General features: G+C 37.8%; 1 protein-coding gene across 1 annotated transcript in view; it reads right to left on the reverse strand.

Moving 5' to 3' along the window:
* Window positions 1–27,629, reverse strand: part of PALLD (palladin, cytoskeletal associated protein) — a 190,485-nt gene that overhangs the window by 23,924 nt on the left and 138,932 nt on the right. Inside the window, exons 12-13 of the mRNA XM_053940874.1 lie at window positions 14,773–15,468; window positions 934–1,069 (exon numbers count right to left, since the gene is read on the reverse strand). Coding sequence (XP_053796849.1) covers window positions 934–1,069; window positions 14,773–15,468 — 832 coding nt within the window. The remainder of the gene's footprint in view (window positions 1–933; window positions 1,070–14,772; window positions 15,469–27,629) is intronic.

A 27,629-nucleotide genomic window follows, 5' to 3' on the forward strand; every position in this document is an offset into this window, starting at 1 on the left:
AATTCTGGGCATTGTCCTGAGAAATGTAAAATTCCACCTCCTTTCAAAGTGACAGAAAGGTATCTCAAGGTATTCAGATTTTTTAAAAAACCTTTTTATTGACGAAAGAGGGGTGACAGTTTACATTTTTAAAATCACTTTCTCTTTAGAAGAAATTCCTGCTTCAAAGATAGTGTCTTAATAACTGTAGAAAATTCTTAGGAAAGTTGCCTCTCATCAAATCTGAGGAGGAAGAATATGGTATTTTATCTTTCATGTGTATCCTAAGTGCATAAAAAGGAACAGAGATCTTTGTGGCTGTGCATTTCCATTGCTTGATATGCTCATTTCTTGACTCTTCAGGCAGGTCATTAACTCTTGAGTCTGTAAGTTAGTACTATGGGTTATTTCTATTCTACTGGTCAAAATTCTATTGGTCAAAAGAAGCCCCCCAGCTGCAGAATCTAATGATGCCTGATTCCAATTGGGTTGTTTTTCATGATGAACTGCCTTGTACCTCCTCTGATGTCCAATTACCACCTACTGCTTCCCCATCGTCCAGTGGCTGGGCACAAGGTAGAATGAGCCTGGACTGAAAAAGAGCTGTGCACATTCATCCACTCAATAATGAATAGTTGAAAGCAAATGGCCCTTGAGGCTCAAAAAGTCGTGGAGGTACAGACTGTGCAGGCTTCTTATGCAAATTCACCATTTTTGCAACCTCCATTGCTTTGTTAAGTCCAAGTAAAGTTGTGAAACAGGAGAAGGAATGATAGAACAAAATGTACGCTATCATTCCTTTTGGAAATATAGCTTTGAAAATTCAATTAAAAATTACAAATGCATTAAAAAGCAATCTACAACAATTATTTTATATGCAGCATATCTCAGAAACTACCAATGGTGCCCACTCTCACTCACTCCCATTCCCCAGAGTATTTTATGCTTTTATACCGGTTGCCCGTTATTCAAAAGGTCTTCTTTGAAGCGAAGTTTTCTCTCCAGATCCTGAATTACAGCATCTTTTGACCCTTGAATCTCTTCATCTGATGCTATCCTCGCAGTTCTGCCTGTCTTCTTGGGAAATCCGCTGCAAAAAAGAACAAAAAAAATAATGAGCTTTCCTGAAGACATTTGTATTTAGAAATGTATCTGGAATCACTGCTATTAATGGAGAAAACAACCTTGTGTCTTTGAAACTAGAGGTCTGACATCTTTCTTTCTATAGTGTCCCTACTAACTCACACTACTGATTAAATGGTTAGTTGAAGGACAAAGATGAAACTATCCTTTATTTGTGCTTTAGTTAAAATAGCCCTCAGGATTGCTTGGCGATGGCTGTAAACACCATACACTCACAGACGAGCAGTCGCAATAAAGCAAAACGAGAGGAAACATGAAAGAGAAAGCATGACTAGATAAGTGGGGATGGGGATGGAAGATAAACTAGGTTCCTATGAAGTTCCAGATGAATAAAGATCAGGAAGATGTAAGACAAGGCAGTTAATTATTACTTTCTTATGTTATTTATTAACTAATTCCTTGTAGCAACTTTGCAATAACTGCATAACTTCATGTTTATTCTTCATATCTCTGTGAAAATATACCCAAAATGCAACATATAAATGTTTTTGCTCAAAGAAGAGCCATTCACAGTCTGGGTTACACTGGCAAAAAGAACAATCATCCTTGTGAAGCAGTTCTCAGCAGCAAGATTTCCCAGTGGAATAGCAACCATTTAGCAGTTCACATTCACAGGGCTGATTTATTCCACTTACCAGCCGACAGGATAGCATTGTACTTTCAGCAATTTTCACTCCCATTTTCTTAAACGGTACAGGAAATTTTATTTTTCCAGACTGCACTAATATTTAATACTTTTCAGTAATGTTATGATGGCTTTATTGCTGGAAATGTCCAACATGGCTGGTTTCTACTGGAGATCAGCTGTTCTTAACACAGTTGTGAAGAAATCAGCATTGCTATCCTATTTGAAACTTGTAGCACACCCTGTTTCTCCAGTGAAGTCACACAGGATTGTTTAAAACACTGATAACATTAGTTCAACATTAGTTTGCAGGGTTTTTATACCTTTGTTGAGTAAATAGGGCTCAGCCTCATTACATGGGAATGACATGGAAAACATGGAATTGAATCAGATAAATAGACAAACTCAGATGACAGATATAGAAAAAAAAAATCAGACTAGCATGAAATTGGCGAATTTCTTTCCAATACTCAACTTAATAATTTAATTACCAGTGCAAAAATTCTAAAGAAAAATCATACAGAGATAACAAATTTTCTTGGATATTATTCAATTCTGTTTCTATGGTTAGACAAACTTCATTCTTCAGCAAGAGCCTTCAATGGTAATTCCTAGCACTAGAAAAAATGAAAAAATACACATATACTGTCAAAAGCCGCAAAGGAATTAAGTGAATAGATGCAGAAGACAATAGTTGGAAACATTCCTAACTAAAACATTTCATATTCTGTTACTGTAACTAAATGCAAAATGTGAAAACAGTGAAGTTCTTGTAAAAAGGACTGCATGTTTACATTAAATCACAGCAGAAGAGCAGACATTTGCCTAATTTTACAAAGAGACAAAACTACATCCCTTGCCCTAGAAATATTCATCTATTATCTGGTGACTACCAAGTAAAATAATTCCCTCAGCTTTCAGCTGGGGCTCTTTTTCAGTCACAAATAAGAAAGCAAGGCTCCTCCACTCTGTTTTGGGGAAGAGACAGGAAAACTGTCCCATCTACAGGAAGACAAGAGAATTTAAGAGGCAGGGATGAGGTCTCTTCAAGAAAGAGATGCCTCAATAACTCCAGAAATTTGGTACAGTAAATGTAAAGGAAGATATGGAAGGAAAATAGACAGGAGAAGGTGGGAAGAGTGGATGAGAAGGGTATGTCCCTCAGGAAGGCTCAGTACCTGCTGGAAGGTTAGTGGGCAGGTGCCATCTGTTTCGAACCCTTAAGTCTTTCCCTTCACCTCCCAGTCCTTAATCACCTAGGCCAGCATTGCCATGAAACCAAATTTTGTCATGTTTTAGACTACCTCCCCCCCAAAAAATTAAAAAGCCCAAGCAAACAACAACAACACTCAAGCAAAATAAAACAAACACAACCCAAAAATCATCCAACTTCAAGGCAGCAAATTTCAAGTTTAACTTCACCTTTGGCTTTATCCTGTGCCAGCTTTTAATGGAGACATGCGTCCTCCCTTGAAAATGCCAAGTGATACATTAAGAAACAGCTTTCATTTCTCATTCTCACAAATGCTATACTTGACTAATAAACAGAGTTTTACCAAAAAAAGGCCTGCTTGTGCTTGGGACTCAATAGGCTGTAAAGGTGAAATGTACAGTCCACTCAAGTAAGTCACAACAGTGTATGAAAAGAAGAATGAACTATTTGCTTGGGAGTGGATTTCAAGTAAAGGATTTTCTGAAGCACTACTGATTATCTCTGAAAACAAAAACCCCTAAGCAAATACACACATTTTTCAAAGGGAAATGAGTACCCAGAGAATTAAAAGTTAGTAAGTTCAACATCCATACTAAACACAGAAAAACAATATCACAGTCTATTTCTAAACAATGTAGGATAATAAGAAAATGAAAATTGAACCATGTCAAACCTCATGTTTATCTCTCTGTCAGGCTGAAGGGCATGCAGATAGACAACAAGCAGCTTTAATATACTTCAGTTTATGGCTTCTGAGTTAGCCTTCAGAAGCTGCAGTAAGTTCCCTAGTAAATCAGGGAAGCAGAGTCTGGCTGAAATTTCTATTATATGGCTGCATAAAGCTATTCAGCCAGAAAAGGCTGTTCAGAGATAACCAGTGATTTTCTTTTCTATCAAACTGAAAGAATATAGTCCAATGAAGCATTTCAAAGAGCTCTGTATACTAAGTTGAGCACTTAGGATTTTGGCCTTAATTGGAAAAGTGAAAAAGAGAAACGCATTTCTCTAATTGGCTGATGACACTGAATTTGCAGAGGCTGCAATTCATTTGCAGGTAACAACTCTCATTTACAACAATCTTCATGATTTTCTAGAGGTATTCTAACGATGAAACCCAGGAAAATGTTCAAAGTATGATAGCAATGCTAGCATTATCATGTTAAGCATCTCTTGAGAATCTATGAGATTATAACTTGGAAAATAGCACTATTATTTCAAAAGGGAAAGAAATATAATTCCAGGACACGTCAGCATAAGACATGAAACTGAGCTCTTCCTTTATTCCTTGCTATTAAACACTGAATCCAGTTTTACCACTGCACTTCAAGAAAACCACAGCAAACTGGAAAGTTTTAGAACAAGAAAACTACCGCATGGTTTTAAAGCATGGCTTTTGTGACAAACTGTGTCACACACAGAGAGGCAAAAAATTCTTGTGTATTTGGTCAGGAAATTAGGAGATTGAAGATAGACAGGCAAATCAAATGAAATGTCAGAAATCAGACAACAGCTGACATCAGAAAATAGCTGGTATTTAATCATTCTTCATGTCCACTGAGGATGATAAGTCACAATAACTTGAAGAAGAACAGGCCTAGCTTAGACACAAACAATGTAGAACTCTCCTTCCTCCACCCTACAACAGTGGCATTTAAACCCTTGAGCAAGTTATGTAGTGAAGCTACAGAGGAATTTTATTTAAGAACAAGGTATGCAAATATGACAGCAGTGGCCTGGGGATCCAGGGTAACTTTTAACAGAAGAGGCAGAGTCCTTAACAACCTTCCAGATCTCTGGGTTTGTGTAAGATGATCCCGAGCTCTGCACAGTCTGTGTGGAAGTGTCACCCAAGACCTAGTCAAGGCAACTTGCATGAAAAGTAGATTATCTTTCCTTTATTAAGTATTTCAGCAAGGAAGCAGTTGGTTCAAAAATTTAAGAATAAAAGTGAGCACTGGTCAGAATTTCTTCAAATACCTTTGGAGAGCTTCTCTCTTCCTCTTTCAGTATTTTAAATTGGGACAAAAAACTCAAAGCAGTACATGAGGAAACACAGCTCTTCCTGCAGATGCTCTGTTTCCATCCCCTCTTCAGAATCTCTTTCTCTAAATTCATACACTTTTAAAACTATCCAAATAGATAGATATAGATATATGCATACATACATACCCCACAGCAAGTTAACTCTTAAGACATACATTCTTGGGGTGAATTTCAAAATGTCTATAAAGCAATGATAACAAATAGAAGGACTTTAGTAAATCTATCTTCCAAAGCACAGATCCTTTCAGCCTGAGTAATGGTTTACATGTCAAGACAGCCTGGCAGCAAACTTTCTTCAGCTGCTTTTGCAAATATTTTCCACCATCCTTACATGCCCTTATCTGGATGCATTTAGCTCCAAAGATTTGTGTCCTCAGTGACGCATGAGCTTTCTTTCTGTCTTCTCACAGGGATAATATCAAACAAAAAAAAAAAAAAATCTGCCAATTCATTTATGTATTCGTAAGTTCATTCTTTGCCCAAGGCAAATTTCAGATTTACTGCATTAAGCTAGCAAGAGACAGCATATTTCAGGCTATTGACAGCATCAGTCTCGAGCACACAACCATCAACAAAAATGTGCAGAGAAAAGAACAGCCTTGAGAAATAGGCTGCAACTCACATGGATTTTAAGCACCTCTGAAATACATATCACCTAAGTCAGTGGGGGCCTGAATCCAGGCATAGATAAAAGCATAAATGTCTGAATTCTTTTGGTCAGAAAGGGTGCAGCGAAATTGCCAAAACTGTCATTGTAATTCGCACAGAGATTTTTGACAGCAAAGATTTTTGCAGCCTTGGCTTGGCTCTCCTTAGTTTTGAATATTTGTCCTGACATTTGTTTAGAAAGAAGGCCAAACCAGCAGTACTTTATGTTTTAATTACACGGAGTGCATGCTGGATGCAATTCTCTCTTTTCCTATGTACCTTTTACAGCGTAAACAAGGGCAACAGGCTGGTTGTTGTTATCCTTCCAAGAACAAATTCCTGTTTGCAGCCAATATGGCTTAGTTTCACAGAAATCCAAATTAATTCTCTGGTACTGAGGTAATGAACAGTAACTTGATTTTTTTTCCTTTAAAACTAAAGCCTTCCAAAAATACAGCTAATTCCTGCTCACTTCACACATTTTTCACTTACTGTAAAAGCAAAGTTACTACAAGCACTGTAATAGGTCACAAACTTTGTAGCTGCAGCTGCAAATGAAATTGGTTTAGTCTGATCTTGTCATACATGCTGTGGAGACCAGGAGCTTCAGCTCTATCCAGTAATGTGATGTTACATGCATCTGAATTAAGGGAATGCCTGAGGAACAGACCTGACTAAGGATGAGTTCCAGTAAATGGAACAAATGTAACAAAAGTTCAATTATTTCTACCACCCAATATTCTGGAACTGTAGTTGAAAAAAATAAATCATGTCTCAGCATTGGATAGGGTCAAGACTGACATGAACAAAACAAATTTTTGAACATGTTTGTTCCCTCTTAATGTTTAGATAACAAATAGTACAACTCACCTACAAAGTACATGACTATTACCATTTTTTTTTTTCTCTAAAGCTTATGTTTAAAAATGCATTTCTACTCATGAAAAGAAAAATTACTACTTTTTCATTCCCCTGTTCAGTTCCTTCCCCTCCTGAGCAAGCTATCTCTCTGCCTCATTCTGCACTGGTTACCGTAGCTACATAAACACCATTTGCCTTTCAAAAGGTGTGCATAGATTTCGATATCAAATTAAAAATCAAATGCTCATTTTTTTAATCTGAATTTCTGATTTGTTACCAGCAGTATGCTAGAACTGATGGTCAAGAAGAAATAACTAAAGCACCAACTGCTCCTGAGTGTAGAAAAGGCTGGCACAATCCTCACAGTCCTGAAATCTTTAGAAGAAAAGGTAACTGTGAGAAGTATGTGAAGAAAAAGCTACACTGGACTGGGAAAAGGTATTATATCCAAAATATAAACCAATTCCATTTGATGTGGTGTTACTGGTTAAGGTCTCCGCAACTATCCAGCATTGTATCTGGCTTTCACATTCACAGATGTTTTTGTAGCATTCAGATCTGTTTAAAATAAAGAAGTTATAAAATAAAGTCCCCTGAGAAGAAAAACCTGCAGACCAAAACAATCATCAAGGCCATGCTGTGAACAGCCTCTCTGTCTTTTCAACAGGGAAATACATGTACTAATTCTCTTAGTTAAGCTCACTGCCATCTTCAATATTCTTAAGTGCCTGCAAATACCATTTTGAAAAATAACTGGATAAAAAATATCTTGAAAATTAATACTTCCAGATGCAATGATTGTCAAGATAACTGTTATTTTGGCTAATGTTTGTGTGTCTCCATGTTACATCCTTGAGCTCTAGTTTTGCACAGCTTTAATTGATTACATCTGGGGCACAACCTGGATTTCTAAGTTCATGTTCTAAGGAACAAACATGCATTCATCATATTTCAGAAAAGCTGATATGGATATGTATTTTATGAAAATCCCATGCACATGCCTAATCAAAAGGTGCAAAAACAAAGCCCCCAAATGAGCTGTTTCTTAGTATGATCGACAAGAATTGGTCTAATATCACAGTTACACCCCTCATGTGTTGGTATAACAGCTACAAGTAGTATCCAAGCTATGGGAAAAGAAAATTTTCAAGAAAATGTAAACAAAAAATGGTTTAATGGACAGGAGCAATAGCTTAACGAAATTGGAGGTTGAGAATGAATGCAAACCCTCATATTTTCTGGAATTTTTCCAGTTACAGCAATACTTGTCTTTAGATATGTTTTCCCAATATGTTATCTGGGAATACCTCCATGTATGACTGAATAGGCAGCAAAGAGAGATGAAGTCTCTCTCTCTCAGAGGCACAGAAACACCTGACCTGTCTTCTCAGTTTGATGTTGCAGTTCTTAATCAAGGTACCTCCTCCTACATATCACAATTTTTACATCAATCATACTGTAGATAACCTCCATTTTTAAAAAACTATGACAAGCATAACTTATAGAAACAGGAAAAGTATAAGTCTCATCTACATAGGACAGCAATGCAGTTTACTCTAAAATGAAAGCTGGGAGAGTGTTGAAGGCTGTAAGATAGAAAGAGAAGTGTATTTTTCCTCAGAGTGGTCTGAGGAAATTGTAATTTCCATCATTGCCAGTTGACTACAGGAACATGACGATTACTAAAATATTTGTTTCAATTCCATTTGAGACAGAATGCAATGGACAAGTCACAGTACACAGCTGCAAGAACAGACCAGCAGCTCTGATTCAAAGGGGAAAAAAGTACAATCTCTTTCTGATATTGCTTTTCTCACGATTCCCACATTATCTCATTTATGATTTGGATTTAATGTTCTAAAGGTCACTGAGACAGCAGTTATATTTTGTGTAGAATGATAAAAGCAGTATTTAATTACCTTCTACAAGGTAATTTGGACAATCTTGCATTCAAGTAATGCTTTCTTTTCCATTTTCCATCCTTTTCCAGAAAGCAGTAAATCAATATTCATGCTCTTTCACCAATTCTGTACAGTCATATTTTTTCCTGTTTTTAACTAAGGTAATATTACTGAAGATATCTACTTTAAGAAAAGGTCTGCTTTAAGGAAAATCATTACTTTTTAAAGTTGCCTTCAAAAGGATATCTGTATAGCTAACAATATATATATTTTCTTACTTAGAAAGAGGTTGGATAATTCCACACCCTTTAGTGGCAGGTTTTATATTTTTAAAAGCAAATATTCACTAAATAAATAGTCAACAACTTCTCATAGGATTATTTGTGTTTTCACAAATGCTCATCTAAATATATAATGCATGTGCTTAGCTAGAACTTTAAGGTATACTTATTTCTGTTCCTTCACATGTAACTTGTTGAGTTTTTTTCTAGGAACAGTGAAGATTAGTTTCTAGCTTCTACAAACTTAACTGTGAACTAACCCCCCCTCGGTCGTATGTTTCTGTCACATTAACTCTCTTCCCTGAAAGCGTTTTGTAACCAAAAGCTAATCTGAATACAACAGATCCACCCACTCTCGAATTTTCTTTATGTAAAGAAGGAAAAAAACTGAGATTTTAAAGAACACTATTCAACAAACTTACTCCAGCCAAGTTTTACCTCAGAAATTACTGACAAGTGCTCATAATTCCCTTAAGTATTTAATTAGCTATGCAGTTCCACCAGCACCTCTCTTCTGCTTAATAACACAATGCTCTAGCAAGACACAAAGTCTACCAAATCTACTCCATTAATAAAAAAAGGTTATTGCCAAAGCTTGTTTAACCAACACCAACCACAGCCACAGCTTGAAAATGCAAGTCACTACAAAGTGTCTAGAGCTTACTAGAAAATTAGATATAGTTTTTTCAAGGGAAACACTCACCATGTTGTTACAAATAAATGCTTAAAATATTTAAAAATTAATTAGTAGGTCTTAATGACACAAAGCTTCCTTCTGTTGTTTGAGATGTCCAAATAAAATGTAGTAAATTCACAAGTAGGTATTCCCATAATACACACAAGACTGTAAGACCACATGCTATTAAAAAAAATCCTAAACAACCAAACTACAAAAAACTCCATTCCAAACAAATTAACAATTCCCACTGCAACTTTTCCAAATCTATCCAAATTTAACTGGAAAGATTTAACTATTCATTGGTTCAAACTGGTTTAGCTAATGCAGTCACTTCCACAGAATCTCAGACTTCAAAACTAAGGAAAATGTTGAAACATTACCGTGGTATTTACTGTTCGTGGGCCCACAGAATACAGGAATTGAAGAGAGGATTAGAAATGATTTTATAGAATCATAAAATATTCTGAGTTGGAAGGGATCTACAAGAAAAACTGAATCCAACTCCTGGCCCCACACAGGACACCCCAAGATTTACACCGTGTGCTTGAGAGCATTGTCCACACACTCCTTGAACCCTGTCAGGCTTGGGGAGCTGTTCCAGTGCCCAACCACCCTTTGGGTGTAGACCCTTGTCCCAGTATCCAACCTAAGCCCACCCTGACACAGCATCAGACCATTCCCTCGGGTCCTGTCACTGGTCACGCAAGAGTGACACAATCAGTCCCTGCCCCTCCTCTTCCTCTCACAAGGAAGCTGCAGACTGCAATGAGGTCTCCCCTCGGCCTCTTTTTCTCCAGGCTGAACAGACCAAGTGACCTCAGCTGCTTCGCATACGGCTTCCCCTCAAGGCCCTCCACCATATTCACTGCCCTCCTCTTGACTCTAATGGCTTAATGTCTTTTTTGTATTGTGCTGTCCAAAACTGCACACAGGACTTGAGGTGAGGCCACCTGAGTGGAGAGCAGAGCAGGACAATCCCCTCCCAGCTGGGGATGTTGTGCCTGATGCCCGCCAGGGCACGGTTGGTCCTACAGTGGAGCTGTGTGGAACCCCACTGGTGACTGTTTGCCACCCTCATGTAACCCTATTTACTGGAATTCTTTGTGCCTGTGATCCAGTTGCGCACCCATCATATGATGTGCTGATCCAGCTGAATGCCGGACATTTTATCCAGAAGGACACCATGAAAGACAGTATTGAAAGCTCACCTGAAGTCTAAAGAGATTACATGAACAGGATTCCTTTGGTCAGCTAGGTGGGTTACCTTGTCATAAATAAAAATTAAGCTAGTCAAAGAGGGCTTTCCCCTGATGAAACCATTCTGGCCAATGACTGCATTATCCTTCGGGTGTTTGTCAGTACCTCCAAGAGTAATCTTCTCCATAATTCTACCAGGTACTGAAATGAGACCAACAGACCTGTGGTTTCCTTTGTGCTGTTCTTGAAAATTGGGACAACATTAGCCAGCATCCAGTCAAGTGGGGCCTCTCCAGATTCCCAGAACAGTTCAAAAAGTCATTGAGAGGAGTCTTGTAATGACATCAGCCAGCTCTTTAAGGATTCTTGGATGAATCCCATCAGGCCCCATAGACTTACTGGGATCCAGCTGGAGCAGTGATTCCCCTCACAAGTTCAGAGTTGACTCCGAGTTTATAATTCTCAGAATCCTCATCCTTCAGCTCAGGGCACTGGGACCCATAGTCTATGACTGGTCTATGAAGACCAAAGAGAACATTAATCACCTCCGCCTTGTCTATGTCCCTGTTCGTATGGTGAACACCCTCATAACTTAACAAGTCACTGTTATTTCTGGACTGCCTTTTGCAACTAGCATATTTTTAAAAGTTCTTTTTATCGTGCTACACAGTACTGGCTGGCTTCAGCTGTAATTGAGCTTTTCCCTTACAATTTTCTCCCCATGGAGGCGAGCAGCATCTCTGTAGTCCTCCCATGTCACCTTACTTCTGCTGGTCAAATATTTACCTTTTTTTCCCTTATCTCTAGAAGAAGATCCCTGCCTAGCCAAGTTGGCCTTCTGCCTTGCCTGCTTTTCCAACATTTTGGAATTGCCTGCTCCTGTGCCCATAGGAGGAGGTGCTTAAATAAAAGTCACCAGCATTGATGGACCCCAGCACCATCAAAAACATTTTCCCAGGGGACCTTACTCATTAGTTCCCTAAGCAGTCTGAAGTTTTAAATCCAATTGTTTTGTGGTTGCTGTGGCCAAGACAACCACCAATTTCCACTTCAGTCATGAGATTCTCTCTGTTAATGAGCAGCAGCTCAAGGAGGGCATCTTACTGAGTTGGCTCTCTTAGTGTCTGCACCATGTGGTGATCATCCAGCTGTTTAGGAACCTTCTGGACCTGCTTGTATTAGCTGTATGGTATTCCATACAGCTAATGTATGGTTAACATTTGCCAAGTTGAAGTCCCCCCTAAGGACAAGAGTGGTTAACCTAGAGATGTTCCTCAGTTCCTTAAAGAATAACTTATCAGCATCACTGTTCTGCATAGGAGGTCTATAGCAGACTCCCATGATGACATCTGCATTACTTGTTTGTCCTTTAATCCTTACCCAGAGGCTTTTGACCATGACATTGCCAACTGTAAGCACCATTCACTCCAGACCCTCCATTACACACAGTAACCTCCCTGCCTCTCCTGCCCTGACTATCCCCCTTGAAGAGCCTGTAACCATCCTTCATGGCACACCAGTCCCGGGACTCATTGCACCAGTTTTTGCTTATACCAATGATGTCGTATCTCTAGGACTGGGCCAAAGCTTTGAGCTCCTCTTGCTGTGTCCTGCATCTCCTTGGACTGATTTCTCTTTTAAGTAGAACAAATATGATACATGCACAGGAAAGGAAATGACCAAAGAAAGCTGATTAAGGGAAGGTTTGACTCCAAGAGGAGTAACAAAGACTATTGGTTTGTACACAGCCACAGAGAACTTTACTGGTGCTGCCTTTGACCATTTCCAAAAATAACTGCCTCCACCTGCAATGTTTATTACTTCACCTTTATTCTGCTCCTACCACAACACAAAGCTGAAAAAAATTATGCCTACCAAGTTCTGCTTTTGAAGAGCAGATCTGTAGTTGTGCCAAGATTTAGCAATGACAAAGTCTTTGAAGATAAATAGCTTGCCTAGTATTTCAGCTGCTGAGCAAAACTCTGAATGCTGCAATTTATTCCTTGCACCGAGTCTGTAAAGCACACTGTCAGGAAACAGTATCATCATTTTCAACCAATAGATCTTGGAGACCATGGCAAAATGTTGAGACTACAGGCCACAGTTATGGAATAGCGTGTGGAGCTCAGAAACTATGTCTCAGATAAACATTGTGAAGATGAGGCAAAAGACAAAGGAAAAGAAGCAAAATGTGAAAGGGGTCAAAAAAATAACTGAGGCTATAGCATAAAGCAGAAGAGACTTAAAGCTGAGGGGGAAATGGAGGCCGGGGGAAGAACTGCTCAGGAGTGGTACTAGGATTATGGGAAACAGAGTGATTTACTCAGCAAGACACACCAGACATTAACCTACACAGCAACATGAAAAAGGAGAAGCCAGGGAAAAATTGGCATCAAAGATACATAATAGATTATGGCTTTTCTGCATCACACAGCACATATTTTACTGTGTTTTAATGTTAGAATTCAGATGATAAATGCTTACTGTGTATATACACACACACACACGTGTATATATATACACACATAAATTATACACACATACATTCAGTATAGTTAACACAATCCAGCTCCCATCTGGACTTTATTTCCTGAGGGAATGCAGAAAAACAGCCAACTACCTCATCCTCAGCTCAGACCCCAAGGTTGCTGCCTTGTTGGGGTGGGGGAGGGAGGAATATGGATAGACACAGCATCATGTGCATACCCAGACTGGCTGCTGCTCTTGGGGAAGTGAGTGGCATAGGGAAGGGGGAAGAATTTTTGCAGAGTTGTTTCTCTGTCCAAAGATCAAAGGGAATGAGGAAGAACACAGGTAATGCTTCAAGTGAGAACATGTATCCATAAGCACAGAGTAACAGGGAAAAAGGGACACAGCAGAGGCTCAAGCTGCTGCTATTACCCTCACAGCACACAGAGGTGAGCTTAAAAATTAATCTAGTTCTCATCAGAGCTGTATAGCTGGACTAGAGCCTTTTCTTGGAAAATCAAGGGTAATAGCAGGCTTCGGTGGGCTGTACTTACTGGTCAAGCTGTCAGTAAATTAATCATGCAATTTTCAGTGCTCAGTATCAATAGTGTAACTCAGCCAGTGCAACGGACACAGTCAGACAGAAAATCACAACTATTATGACTGCAAGGGCAAATTGCACTATTTATTCATTTTTCTCCTAAAACCATTTCATGGCCAGACTCCATAATGAGCTGTATGAAACAAATCAAGATAAAAAAATGCTTTTTAAAGCATGTACATGATTTATTACTTTGATATCTGTCCTCTTTCTTCTTTCTCTTCCTTTTCATATCTTGGACTGAAATAACAGAATTTCCCACTGCAACAGTATGTAGCTCAGCAAGTCACCTAGATACTGTAGATATGTTTAGACAAACTTCTGGACAAAGTTATAAATAAGCCTTGAATACAGCTATTCTCATTTTTGTTCTTCAGCATGTCTCTTTGTTCTCTAAGGATGGAATGAGAGTCTAGTGCCAGTGGAAAGAAAAACTGATCTATGATGGGAGCTTACATGCTCCAAAATACTATTTTAGCCTTTAGAGAAGACAAAAGGGGAAAATAAGTGTGCAGAGTTGTTAGGGATAGGGATTCTGTTTGTTTTTATGCACTTCTATTTTAAATCCCTCCCTAAACACTTTCCCAAAGTTCCTCAGAACAAAATCTCTAGCCAAATCCAATGAACTGTTATGGCCACTTTGTTATCAGATGTATACTTTAATACCTCGCATTTTCAGTATCACAAAGCTATAGGGACTTCAGAAAGATATTCTCTTTACTTGATATTTCTCTACCTGCAGATGTAACAGGAACACAAACTGCAAACTCCACTGAATATGTGACTTTAAAAGAACTGGGCCATGAGAAGGGTTTTCTCGGATCTCCTTTCACTGCCCTGGGCCTGCAGAGCCTTTTGCTCCTGCTTTCACATTTTCTTAAACTCCAGTTTAAAGCTTCAGCTTCTCATCTTTTATGTTCCTACTGTAGGGGTCTTTCAGAACCTCACTTCTGTGAGGGTTAAAAAACTATCTCACATCTCTAGCACAGAAGCATTTGCAATTTATTCACACATCTCTCCCTCTCAGATAACCGCTAACAGCAAAGGACCCTAGAAAAGCATAAATGAAGCAAGTGCAATAATCTTCATTGCAATCTTCAGTACACCAAGGAGCTCATCAGCTGATACTTACGGAGGCGTCACTCCTTTCGGGAGGCCTAATGCGTTGACAGAAATGGGTGGTGGCTGGGATGGCAGCATGGAGCTGAGAAAAGCTGCTGGCGACTGGCTGGAATTAGGAAATCTTGGAGTTGGAGACAGGCTGTGGGAAGGTGAAGAAAGTGAAGGAAGAGGAGGGGGTGGAGGAGGTGGAAGTGGAAAGGAATCACACACTGGATATGTCGCTGTTGGACTAAAGACAGGTGGAGGTGGGGGTGGAGGGGATGGAGAAGAAGGAGACCAGGCATATTCCCCTTCTGGAGCAAACTGCTGAGAGAAGGGAGGAACTGGCACTCTTCCAAACTGTTTCTGAGAAGCAGTTGGAGACATAGGAGAAGGAAGGCTAGATGTAGATGACCCAGAAGATGGAGTCACATAACCTGAAGCAGGGCTGATGTTCTGGGCAGCAATGAACTGCTTAGGCCGAGCATAGTTGAAAGAGCTGGAAGACTGCATGGTTGGGGAAGTATGAGAGTTAAGAATACTCATTGGCACAGGAGAGGTGGCAGACTGGCTGGACTCAAGCTCCTGGAAGGAGGGGGGAGGAGGAAAGGAAGGAGAAGAGGGAGGGTGCTGATGATGATCAGGTTGCTGTTGGTGACGATACCACTGTCCACTTTCTTGCTCCAGACGGATTTGGTTCTGCAGTTGCTGTATTTTTTGGGGGTCCCTGTGGGAAGGAAAAATAGACAAAAAGATGATCAGACATGCAGTTCTGACTGGGGAAGAGGTAAAAGTTCCACTGATCTGTGCTCCAGGAAAATTGAAAGAAAGGGAAATTTTAAAGCATTTACATATATTGAATAGCCCCATTTCTTCAGAATTAACACATTGCTACAAAAGTACATTTTTGTCCTCAAGATGAAGAAAAAAGGGTATGCATACTAGAATTTAATAGAACCATCAATTCATCAAAAAGGTAAATTATATGGCAATTTGAAGCAGTTAGGATATTTTAAAGGAACAATCCAGATAATGGAATTAAAGGTAAAAGTACTGGAATTCTTAACAAGGTTTCTTTTTTTTTCTTGTGATTTTTTTTCAATGGCCCTGTTTCAATAATGAGGCTGAAATATTTACCCAGTAACAACTTCAGGCATAGCTGAATTTCTGCTGTAGCCTCTGTGGGCCAATCAGACAGACCTAATTACAGCCATACTTTTAATGAGTTACTTGGAGACAAGAGACCAACCTCTGTGTTAGAACCATCCATGTATGTAAATGAGCAAAGACTTCTGAGAAACATCTGTAACCTAGGGAAGCTGTGAACTGAGCTACCCCAGGTCTTTTTCTCCCCAGTTTTATTTTCAACTGTATATCCTGAGACAAATCTTAGTAGATACTTAATATTGTTCTGAGGCATTGCAGTACTATCAGCTCAAATGGAAGTAAGAATTTCATTTATAAATTCAGAAATTCACTGGAAGAAGAATCGAGACTAAAAAAGTTAATATTCAGGAGGACTCAGAACTCTTAATTGAGGGGAAAAAAAGAAAGAAAAAAGTAAAATGTCCAGCAGTGAAGCAAATCAGAACTGGGTTTTTTTTCTCAGTACAGCAGTTTGAAAGACATTAAGCTTAAAATTAACTGTGTGGTCTATCATGTGACAATACATCAGACTGACTTCCTTAAAAATTGTTGTTTTTCAGCTGGAAAACATAACTTTATCTCAATACTCCAGATATCCACGAAGTTTCAGCATATGCACATATACCTTTTCTGTATATTTAATATATAAATACTTTATTGTATACAAGTATGTCATTGTTTATGTATAATTTAGGTCATCTAAGCAGATATTTTAGAAGCAGCCTGCCTAATGCATGGCATATGAATGTGTGATTCTGGCACAACAATATACTTTTGTTGATAGCAACAAAATTAGAAATGGTAATAACATCATATTTTCCACTTGAAGATTAATTTTGATATTGCAACCATCTACATTTCCCAGGAAATGTTTTCTGACAATAATTCTGCTTATGATCTCTGGCCAAAGGAGATTGCTTAGATAAGAAAAAGGGGAGCAAGCTGTTTTAGGGCAGAAAACTGAAAAATCAGTTACTTAACAGTTGCCTTTCTTGGGCAAAGATCAATTCTAGCAATGTCTCACTAACAATACAAATTTCAGCACTTAAAAGGAGATTAACTTTTTCTTATAACTTAAAATAGCAACAAGAACATCTGAATGTTACAGTTCCCTTTGTAAATTTTATAATTAATTTTTTAATGTTGACAATAGAGAGTCTAAATCCCTATCAGTACAACTTTTCATTTCACAGGACACAGGTTGAAACTTATTCTTCTATTTTTTGTGAAATTACTTAACAGTCACTTTTATTTAAATCTGTTAAAACAACACAATTTTAGTTTCCATCAGCATTTGACTTTCTTAGTTGATGACAGAAACAGTTCAGGTCACTTCTGACTGGACAGAGAAAACCCTGCAAGATTACTACTTTCACCTCACTCTGCATCTTTGGCCTGAATATTTGCAGACCGACTGTCCAATACCTTTAAAATTATTAATAATAGTTATTTTATTTTGCATCATAATTGCCCTCATTTTTTTTCAATTTATTACAGACAGACTAAGGTAAAAAAACAAAAAAGGGGAAAATTTAGCATTGTAAATGAGGTGTTGAATATAGAAGAAACTTAGCTGTCTCCAACACTACTATGTTTATCCAACATGTGCTGAAAGCAAGTGGGAGTGTCATGTCTTGAGACCTTTTTATTTGCATTTGGCAAATCACATGGTGCTGCGCCCAGCCAGCAGCATCCCACAAATGCCCATCTATGGCCCTGTGAATGCAAGTGCAGCGCTGCAGCACTGCCGCTGCACTGCTGCTGACCCCGCCAGGCAGAAGCAGAGACCACACTCAGGGTATGCCTACAAAAGGGTGACAGGCAAAAATGAGGTTGCTCAGCCCTCACACTTAGCTTGACTTGAGGCCACAGGAATATGCATGCCTGTAAATCAGGGTTTATTTGCCCAGGACAGTGCTGATTCTGGTTGAACAGCTTTTGGCCAGGTTAGAATCCACCTAAATCAAGTGTTTGTTTGCTTGAAAAATAGCATGCAAACACAACCATTATCATCATCAGTCCACGGGGCAAAAAACCACAAAGACCATCTTAGAGTAAATTTTCATGCCAGTTGTAAAAGTGGACAATCCTTATCTGCAAAGGAATGTTCTCTACCTCAGAGCTATTCTTTTAACATCAGACACTGCTGTATTATTTTCTTGAGGAGAGGTATTCTAGAGATGTGTTGTTATGAAGAAGAAAAGGAGAGGAAAGAATAACAATTCACCAGTGTTTCTTTGGAATGACATCGTCAGTGGTGGAAGTTCTACATAGGTAGATCCTTGAAAGATAACACTGCTGTGACAAAGACAGGGAGAGCCCAGCTGCCAAAATGATGAAAATTATTAATTTCTCATTAGCAGGGAAACAAAGGAGGCAATTAAAAGAGTTTAGTTTTTGGACAAGATTACAAGAAAAACTAATTTCATTGTAACTACATCCTCTTTCCAATTAGTTGAAATATGTTTTGCAATTTTAAAGGGCACACATGCATTCAGGGAACGCATCAAGCTTGTATAAACAATAGAGCATAAACTTATTTTCTCATGTGGAATTTTTTGTTTTGCCAAATAATTAATTGCAACAACATAAGAATGAGCATTAAAAATTTTTTAGCAAATTCAATCAGTAAATGGTAAAGGTAAGTAATTAAAAAAAAATCATAGCTAGGGTAAAATGAATATTGAGAAATTTCATCAAATCATTGAAAAGCAGGCCTAGTACTACATAAATATGTTTAAAAGTTGTGCTTTAGAATTTGCAGTGTTTTTCCAATACCAGATATTCTTAACCAAGATATTAAAATGCACTGTCAGGTGATCTAATAGGTATGCTAAAACAGTTCTAAAATGCAAGCAGTAAGGCAGTAAGATGTTAATGAAAGCAGACATCAGTTACAAAAGAGGTGAGGTTTCTGAGCCACGCTGCCTGGAAGAGCAGCTTCATGCACAGGTTTGGTACTGGGCACTTGGAACATGCTCAGTAAGGTGATGACTTTCAGAGCTAAAGGATAGCAAGAAACATTTGAAAACAGATGTTAAAAGCAAAGACTAGATACATGAGACATTAGGTGTCTTGGTGGACAACAGTGGTTGCCAATACACACACCATAGTTTAATAACTACTTGAGAAATAATCATATTGTGAGGTATGCACTTGGTTTAAATGACAATAGACTGGTTTATATTTTTATCCCATTTTCATAATGCTTTTTCTTCCCGATAACCTCTGTATCACATTGCTCTGAAAACAGAGCAGTCTGTGACTGAGAATTAAACTGGTAACAACCCCCATCAGGAACTGTAACAACAAGTACCTGAACACAGTGGAGTAGAGGAGGGGACACAGGTAGTGGTTGCACATCTCTCAAAGTCTCAACAAGACCTGGCTACTGGATTGCAGAGAACATTACAGCAGATGGCATTTCCAGGAATGCAACAAATCCTTCGTACTTAACTTCTCTCCTAGGCTTATTCACATATTCCCAGTATTAGGATATGTACCAGCTTTACTTTTATCTTACATTACAGAGCTTATTTAGAGAAACAATGTCCCTCTTCTGGGAAGTATCTTACTGTTTGCAGTTTAATCATCAACTCTGTGTACCTTTAAACACAAAAGTTCATATGGAAGCCCTTCTATCCAAACTACCTCTCTTGGAAGGGGAAGTTCCCAAACAGTAGAGAAATGCTGTTCAAGCCTTGAAGCCTTTGTACGTGAAATGAACTACCCTTTGTGGTAGTTTTGCCTACCACAAAGTATGCAAGGGCATTGAAATTTAGTCAGTGTTTTACAACACAGCATACAAAGTAAAAGGAAATAAATTACACAGGTAAAGAATGAAGATTAAGTGATGTTTTCTATAACTTTTTAAAATTCCAAATTTTGTTCCTCCTGATCTTAATAAAAGAAAATGGAAAGCAGACAAAGAAAGGTAGTTTTTGTTTGAAAGAAAGAGTCCTATTTATCTCAGGTATGGAAGAATAACGAGCTCCTTTCTGTCTCAAGTCATTCCTGAGCAAAAGCAGACCAGCCCCTTCACAATCCTATCAGTGACCTGCTCCTTGAGAAACAGATGGTGCAGTTCTACAGAAATATACAAAACATACCACTGAAATGAAGGTACAGGAATATTTTAAATTAAAAATAATCAGAATTAAGCACAATTTTAAAAGGTTGAGCTATTTTTCTAAAATTCAAAAACAATGCCAGAAAATGTCTGTATACTTGGGGTAACAACCACTCACCTCCATGAACTCTGCTTTCCAAAGAAGCTCTAGCTGCTAACTCAATACTATTGCTTCCAAATTCTGCCAGAGTTCTACCAAAAGGGAGACAGTCACTATCACACTGTATCAAATGGCAGGGGCTCTTCTCACTGAGATCCATGTCAGCACCTCTCTATGTATAGATGTCTTTTTTACATGTGTACATTTAGATATATTTATCTCTAAACTTTGGTATTTATACAATAAAAGCCAGGATGATGGCTCCCAGCAGCTGGCAGGACAGATCTGCCAGGTAGCTCTTAAAGACATTTAATTTGCTTTCTACCAGCACAACATGGGTATTTTACTGATATAGTACCTGTTGAAAATTAGTAATTTTCTTAACTGCTTCTGATAGTTACTATTTAAGAGACTAAAATATACATACCAACTTATCCAAAATGTGATAGTAATCACTGATATCTGGAATTCTACTCTTGACAAAATTCCTAATGCAATTTAAAATTTTCCACCAAACTTATCAATTACTGAGTTGTTAAAAAAAAAAAATCCCAAAACATAATTTAATCTGCCAGTGAATTAACTAACAGATGTACGGAAAAGAAATACTCAGACTACAAAAGTAACTCAGACTGAAATATCTACTGAAGAAATATTTGCTTATTTTTAGGAATGTTAAAGATGTACATATATGTCCAGGAAAGAATGTGAAGTAAAGGGAGAAAAGTGCCTCTTTTAACAAAAACTGCTGTGTATTCAACACAGAAAGCCTCCAGGCTGTATCAATACAAATGCATTTAGACAAGCTTTAGGTTTTCTGAAGCTGAACAGTCCCGTATATTGGGGGGGGGGGGGGGGGAGGGGAAGTGGACTGTTTTCAATGCTGCAAGGGTTTATATTTATGTAAGACTAGAATTATCAGTTAAAATAAAACTGGGGAGGGAGGCAGGTGATGGAGAGGACAGGATGGGGGAATAACAACAACAACACACAGAAATCAGCAACAGTTTGGGCTCTAGCATGAAAATATTCAGAGGTATATTTTGTCCTCACTAACAGATTACGAGGAGGATGCAGGTTGTCATTACAATTTAAACCTCATGCTGGGTAAGTATACTGGAGAAGTATAACTAGGAACCATCTCCAGCAGCTGCAACCCTTTAACATTTTTATTACCTTCCCTTCAAAGCTTAACAGTCTGAAAATGCAGATTCATGCAAATATTTTCCATATTTCAGTTTGATATACAGGAGCATTTATAATTCATTTCAATGTAACCTAACACACTCCTAGAAAAATAAATACTGTGCAAGAACTAACACAGGGACTGTGTTATGAGCACTCTGTGAAGCTGAGCTTAACTTTTCATCTAAGAAACATTATACACATAGATGAGAACTGTAAACCATCTGCATTGTTTGTGAATTCTCTTGCAAGGAAGTCCTGCTGTAATTTGGCTGTTAAAAACCTTTCTATCTATCCTAAAAAGTGGCTGTTGTAGCGGGGCCCATTTTCCACTCTGGTTTGATTATCTGTCAAACACATCAAGGTAATTTCTGTGCTAAGGAAACCAACAGTGGAGATGGTGCCAGTATTCAGCAAACACAAGCCATTCTTTCAGAGACAGGAACCATTTTTTACCCCTCAATACCACTACGGGGACATTTTTCAAAACATGCACTAGTGAGATAACACATTTAGCTTGGGTACAGAAAGAGAGGAAATGGTGCTCTTGTGCACATTCATTGTTTCCAAAACTCATAAAGATACAATACACCTTTAGCAAAAATACTAAACTTCATATCTCTGGTAGGGTTAGATCATAAGAATTGATCTGGTAGTCAAAAATCTGTCTGGCTTGGTAATTCAATTGTGTTGCACAACTAGTGCACAGGCTATCCAGTGACAGTTACAGCAGTTAAAATGTTACACAAGCAACAGGTTTTACTGACAAAGGAAGCTAAAAGTGTTATGTTATTAAGAGGTAAATTGTACTGAGACACTAATTACAATACAGGTTCCAATCTGCAGCTGAATTGGCCCGAAGTGTAGGAAATCATTACTTGGAATGCAGGAATGAACTGGCCTACAAACAGAAAAATAGATCTTCTCTCTCTGATTATGCTATACTACATAGAAAGTTATGTTCTGTGCTGGTTGGTATATATTCCAAGAAAATAAGTGGTGGAAAAAAAATCAAAGTATGAAAAACTGTGCTAGTCTAAAAAAAAAGTGAACAGAAGAAAAAGACCTAGTACTATAATTTTTTTCACTGGAACAACACATGCACAGTTGTCTTTTTAAATTTACATATTTATTTTAAATTTAATATATTTGATTAATAAGATGCTGTATAAATTATTACATTTTATCTACTACTGATCACCAGAGTGAGGAGATTTGCTTATTTTTATGCCCACTCAATAACTGTTACAGTGGGCTTAAAATTAGACTTCCAGGTTTTCAGTATTAACATTCCAGTATCTGTCAAGTGTATTCTTTGGGTTACATATAAAGATGACTGCTTTGCACTATTGAAAGAAATACTTTCATGAGGAAGAATGGATAATATATTAAAAAGGGAAAAAATGAGTATCTGCTGGATGTCCTGACATTAAAGGCAGCACACAGTTGCTCTCAGTGTGTTTTTAGGAAAATTTAAATTTCAACCCTCTATTAAAAATACTCACAAAACAAAGGGAGATTTAGAACCTAAGTTCTAGGCCCTTTTATCAGCTATTCTGTATTCACAAACAGGTCTGACATTTGAGTAGGTAGCTGCCTCATGTAAAGCTGGGATATTACCAGCTGACACATCAGTAGTTTATGTAACTGAAACTCAGTGGAGGCACCCTATTCTTAAAGGACCATAGGAAAAGGAACAACTGAAAAGGAAATAAATACATAAGAACTGGTATTTACATGAAATAATTATACACTTCTGCAATTATTCCATTATAACAATACGATAGACTTACTGTGGGTGTCAGCCCCATCTTAATGCCACAACAGTTTAGTGCTGTATCATTCTTCCTGAAGTCCTTCTGTGCACACAAGCATAAGCCCCTCAACAACATACACTAACTTTTATGGAAGGAGAAGAATCACCAAGAAGTAAGATCAACTGCTAAAGACAGTATTAATCTTTCAGCCTGGTTGTCAGGAACATTGGAAACTGAAAATAACATTACAGCATTGCCCAGAACTTTCGTGACATTTACTCAACCAATACAATCCTAACACAACTATAACTTAGGCTTGATACTGCAGAAGATGCTATATCCCCAAAAATAAAATAGTTTACAGGGCACTGTCACACCTTATCTAGCCAGACATGTACTTCAGAAATGTGAATTTGGAGGTCGAACTTTTTTGTTTGTTTTCAAAAGGCGTCTTTCCTGATGTAAAAAGAGACAAGAAAAACTATGGTACCCAAAACATTGCTAAAGCACCCTCAGATATGAAGAGCTGCTACTTTTTGCAAGGGCATTGTAAACATAATTTCCCCATTGCTTGACTAAAACAAAACAAAAAAATCTTTCAGCAGGATTACTAAACAGAGGCAAAATCCACCTACAGTACACAAATGTCACTGCAGCCAAAATCTGCTTTTAAGTAGTCAGAATATATTATGTGCCTGAATATTTGAACAAACCTGACCAGTACTAATTACATTCCCTGTCATCATAAAGAGAAACAATGCATACAAATTACACAAATTTGGACACTGGCATACAATCTGTATTAGCTTCTTGCAATGGCAACACATAATTTTAAATAGAATTTAGCTTATAAATTGATGTAATGGTGAGTTTGTTTTTTTTTTTTTAACTGCTAGCTAAGTGTACAGTATATTGTTCTGGAAAGCTTAAATGGAATACCTTATGCATAAATGGCAGAGCAAATAATTTCTTTTGTACTTCAGAGTGAAAACACATTCTATAAATATGATTCACTTCAGGTACTATTTGTTTTTTACTACAGCAAACAACCTTGAGTACGGGAGACATATAGTAAGGACTTATTCTCTGAATTAAGCTGCACCTTAAGTGATGTATAATCACATAAAAAAGAAGGAATCATACAGGCAAACATGTAATGATAAACACTTGTTATAGACAAATACTGTGCCAATGAGTATGAATGGTTGGTTCCCTCCCTAAAATTGTTTTGAATCTTGCTTGGCTCCTAGTGAAAGCAATCAGCCGTCTTATACACAGAAAACAAAAGGAAGAATTGTATTTCATTTTCTACCAAATGTAATTGTGACCAGCACAGTGACTAGCCAAAAACATGGAACCTGACACTTCTCCTAAGGGAACAGTAAGGACGCATCTGCATTTGGGTTTTTGCTTGGGTCAGAAACGTGCTTTTAAAACAAATTTCCAACCATTTCCCACTTCCGTTTTCTGTGGTTTGCATCCATGAGAAGCCTTGCGAGAACATGAACTCCTTTCCCATCAGGTGACATGAACTAACCATCTTGAGCCACTATGATCTTCAGTCCATGGAACAGACTAGAGCTACTCCAAAAGGAAAAACCAAAATCCCAAGCTCAATGACCCTGAAGTGTGCAGATACAACACCCTCAGCATGTTTTTTCACTCTATGGAGCCACCCTTGTTTCTGTGCACTATTTGCTAATGTAGGCTATACACTGAATAAACTACCGTGAAATGGTAGCCAAACCATACAATCTAAGAGGCTTTTCAAACTAAGTGTGTATACCACAAGAGCTTCTGGCTTTATATTTTGTGTGTCAATTTCTGGTAAGTCAATCACATTTCTTTCTAAATGAATACACTGAAAATTAATGTCTTTGATTTATAGGGCTTCCTTTATAGGATTTCTTTACACTTTCAAAGTGTACAACATATTGATGTGTAATACATGTCAAAAATAGGGTATCTTGCATATTATTTAACATTTACATATTCAGAGACAATGTATTGACCTATTCTAGTTAGCAATTTTACTATTTCTATGTTGTAGTACAGCTATTCCTATTCAATTGTCTGCAGCTGACCTCCAGAAATCAATTCCACTCCTCCCATCTGCCCTGCCATAAAAACCTCCCAGACAAACAAACACGTCTTTTTTTGCTTTCAGTATGATCACAGAGTAGTTTGTAAAAAGCTAGTTACAAAGTGTATTTCTCAGGATTTAAAACCATTTTGTCTGACAATTATGAAGATTCTCTCTTTATCGACTCATTATTTTGATGATTCATGCACCTTCTTAGCCTGGAGCTGGACGCTCTCAGAGAAAGAATATTAGAAACAGCACTTGTCTGATTTAAGGGTTCCAAGTTATATTTTTCCATATTTATTAAGATAAGATTTATGTTAAAATAAACATTCCAGAATGGATGGCAAGAAGAGCTGTTTACCTACTGCTATAGTAAAGTTCAGTTGGTTTATCTTGACCAACAGCAGCTTGTTTTGTCCGTACTGTCCCTGTTGTAAAAGGTTTTTACATTGAATTGTATGTGCACTTTATTCCTGCCCATATTTCTGGCCCACAGCAGGAAGGTTGGAACTAGATATTCTTTAAGGTCCTCTCCTACCCAAAATGTTACACAACTCTATATATAAAAGTTTCCTTCACATAAGTAGACTACTAAAATTACATTTGGAAACTCTTGGTAAATCACAGTTAGTAAACTGAAATTAGAAAAAAGTAATCCATGCTTTGTTTCTATCACTCTAAGTGCTAGCAAGATGTAAAAGCTGCACTATGTATCTTTCACAATGGAGCCAACACTAATTGTGTGTAAACCTTCTCTACAAGTATCATAACAGCTTGGACTCCAAGTATCATTTACCTCAAAAACAGCTGATATAAAGAAAGGGAAAAATCAGGCTGTGCTTTGATAAACAACCAATAGTTTCATATGAAATATGTCATTTAGGACTTCCGGGTTACTTCAAAGACAGAAGGATATTGACAGTAACAACATTGGAAGCACTAAAGTCAGCATCAGTGGGGATCATATGGTTCTTCCTTTTTTCACTATGAGTTCCCACATGATCCTATTCTCTCAGCAATACTCAGATCATGGTATAATGCTGGTCTGCCTTCTCATCTGTCTCCCTGCCTCTTCCCTTGGGCTACCAGCACGTCTTCACCACCCCCTGTGAGCTTCAGAAGACCTTCCTAGGGTGTATGATGCCAAAATCCATGACTTTACCTTCTATCTCTACATATGCTAGAATCTCTGGAAAACTATGCTTCATTCTCTGGAAAACCATGATTCATTCTTGGGAAAACTATGTTTCATTCTCTGGAAAACACTGGTCTACAATAACCTCATCTACTACAGTTTTCTACTGTGAACTCAAGGAAAGTTATTTGAGGTGTTTGAACCTGCATGACCCTTGTGTCTCTGGGCCAGTTTACTTAAGCTACTCTGTAGCCACAAATAAAATTTACACAGTACACTGACCTTGTTTCTCTCTTGAAGGATCCTTCTAGTCCTATTCTGTTTCAGGTAGGAATGTCAAGCATAACACTGAATAAAATTGTACACAATAACAAAAGCATTTGGATGATTTGAGGTCAGCTAACTGATTAGACAATTCATACAAAATATGCAGAAAAAGAAGTAAAAAGCCAAAAAGCTAGAAAAACCAAAAAGAATTTAAAAATGTAGTAGTTTTTGTCATAAAGGTACAAAATAAGGCAAGGACATTAAAGTTCTCCAACTAGTTGTCCTATATATATATATCAGGGAAAGTGAGCACCCAGAATTGCAGAAAGACTTTGCTGCTTAGTGTTTCTGTTTGGAGGAAAACAAGTACATTCCCCTACAGTCATCCTCTTTCTCATGCCAAGACTGTAATGAGTCCATGCACTCAGACTTACCACACTAATTACATTCTCACGCCCTAAAGGCAGCATTGTTTGAAGCTGTCCGTTTTTTTGGTCATTTTATAAACCTTCAGAGACTGCAGTTTTCCAAATGAATTTCAAGACTTCAATATATAAGTTACTTAAATAATCAGTAATCCACCAGGCCTTCGTTTAAAAAATGGGGAAACAAACTTTGCTAAGCAAGAATTGATAGCACATAATGCTTGCTGTACACTGTCCAGGCAATACTTCACAGATTAGTTATGTCTGATCTTCTACACTAGGGAGAACATTTGCCTGCAAGAGCCTAATACTGGAAATAGCATCTCAAGATTCAAGAGTTTTGTTTGGTTTAAATTTGTCTAATGTTTAAAATCTTACATTTGAAATTAAGAGGAATCAGTAAGGCAAAAATCCTAGTTTTATATAATTAATAATTGTAGGAAATGTTTCTTGACCCTTGGTTGACTCAAAATTTTTTCTCATGATTTTTAGCAGCATGATCTACTTCCCCAATGAATCACTCAGAATGAATGAGAAGAGATCTGCTTACTTGGAAATAGCAACAGAATCTCACAATCATTTTAAAATCTTCTACACATTAGATAGCTTTATATTTCTGAAACAAGCTCCAGATGTGTAAAACTGTAACATCTGATTT

This window comes from Vidua chalybeata, chromosome 4, assembly GCF_026979565.1.
Source record: "Vidua chalybeata isolate OUT-0048 chromosome 4, bVidCha1 merged haplotype, whole genome shotgun sequence".
Lineage (NCBI taxonomy): Eukaryota > Metazoa > Chordata > Aves > Passeriformes > Viduidae > Vidua > Vidua chalybeata.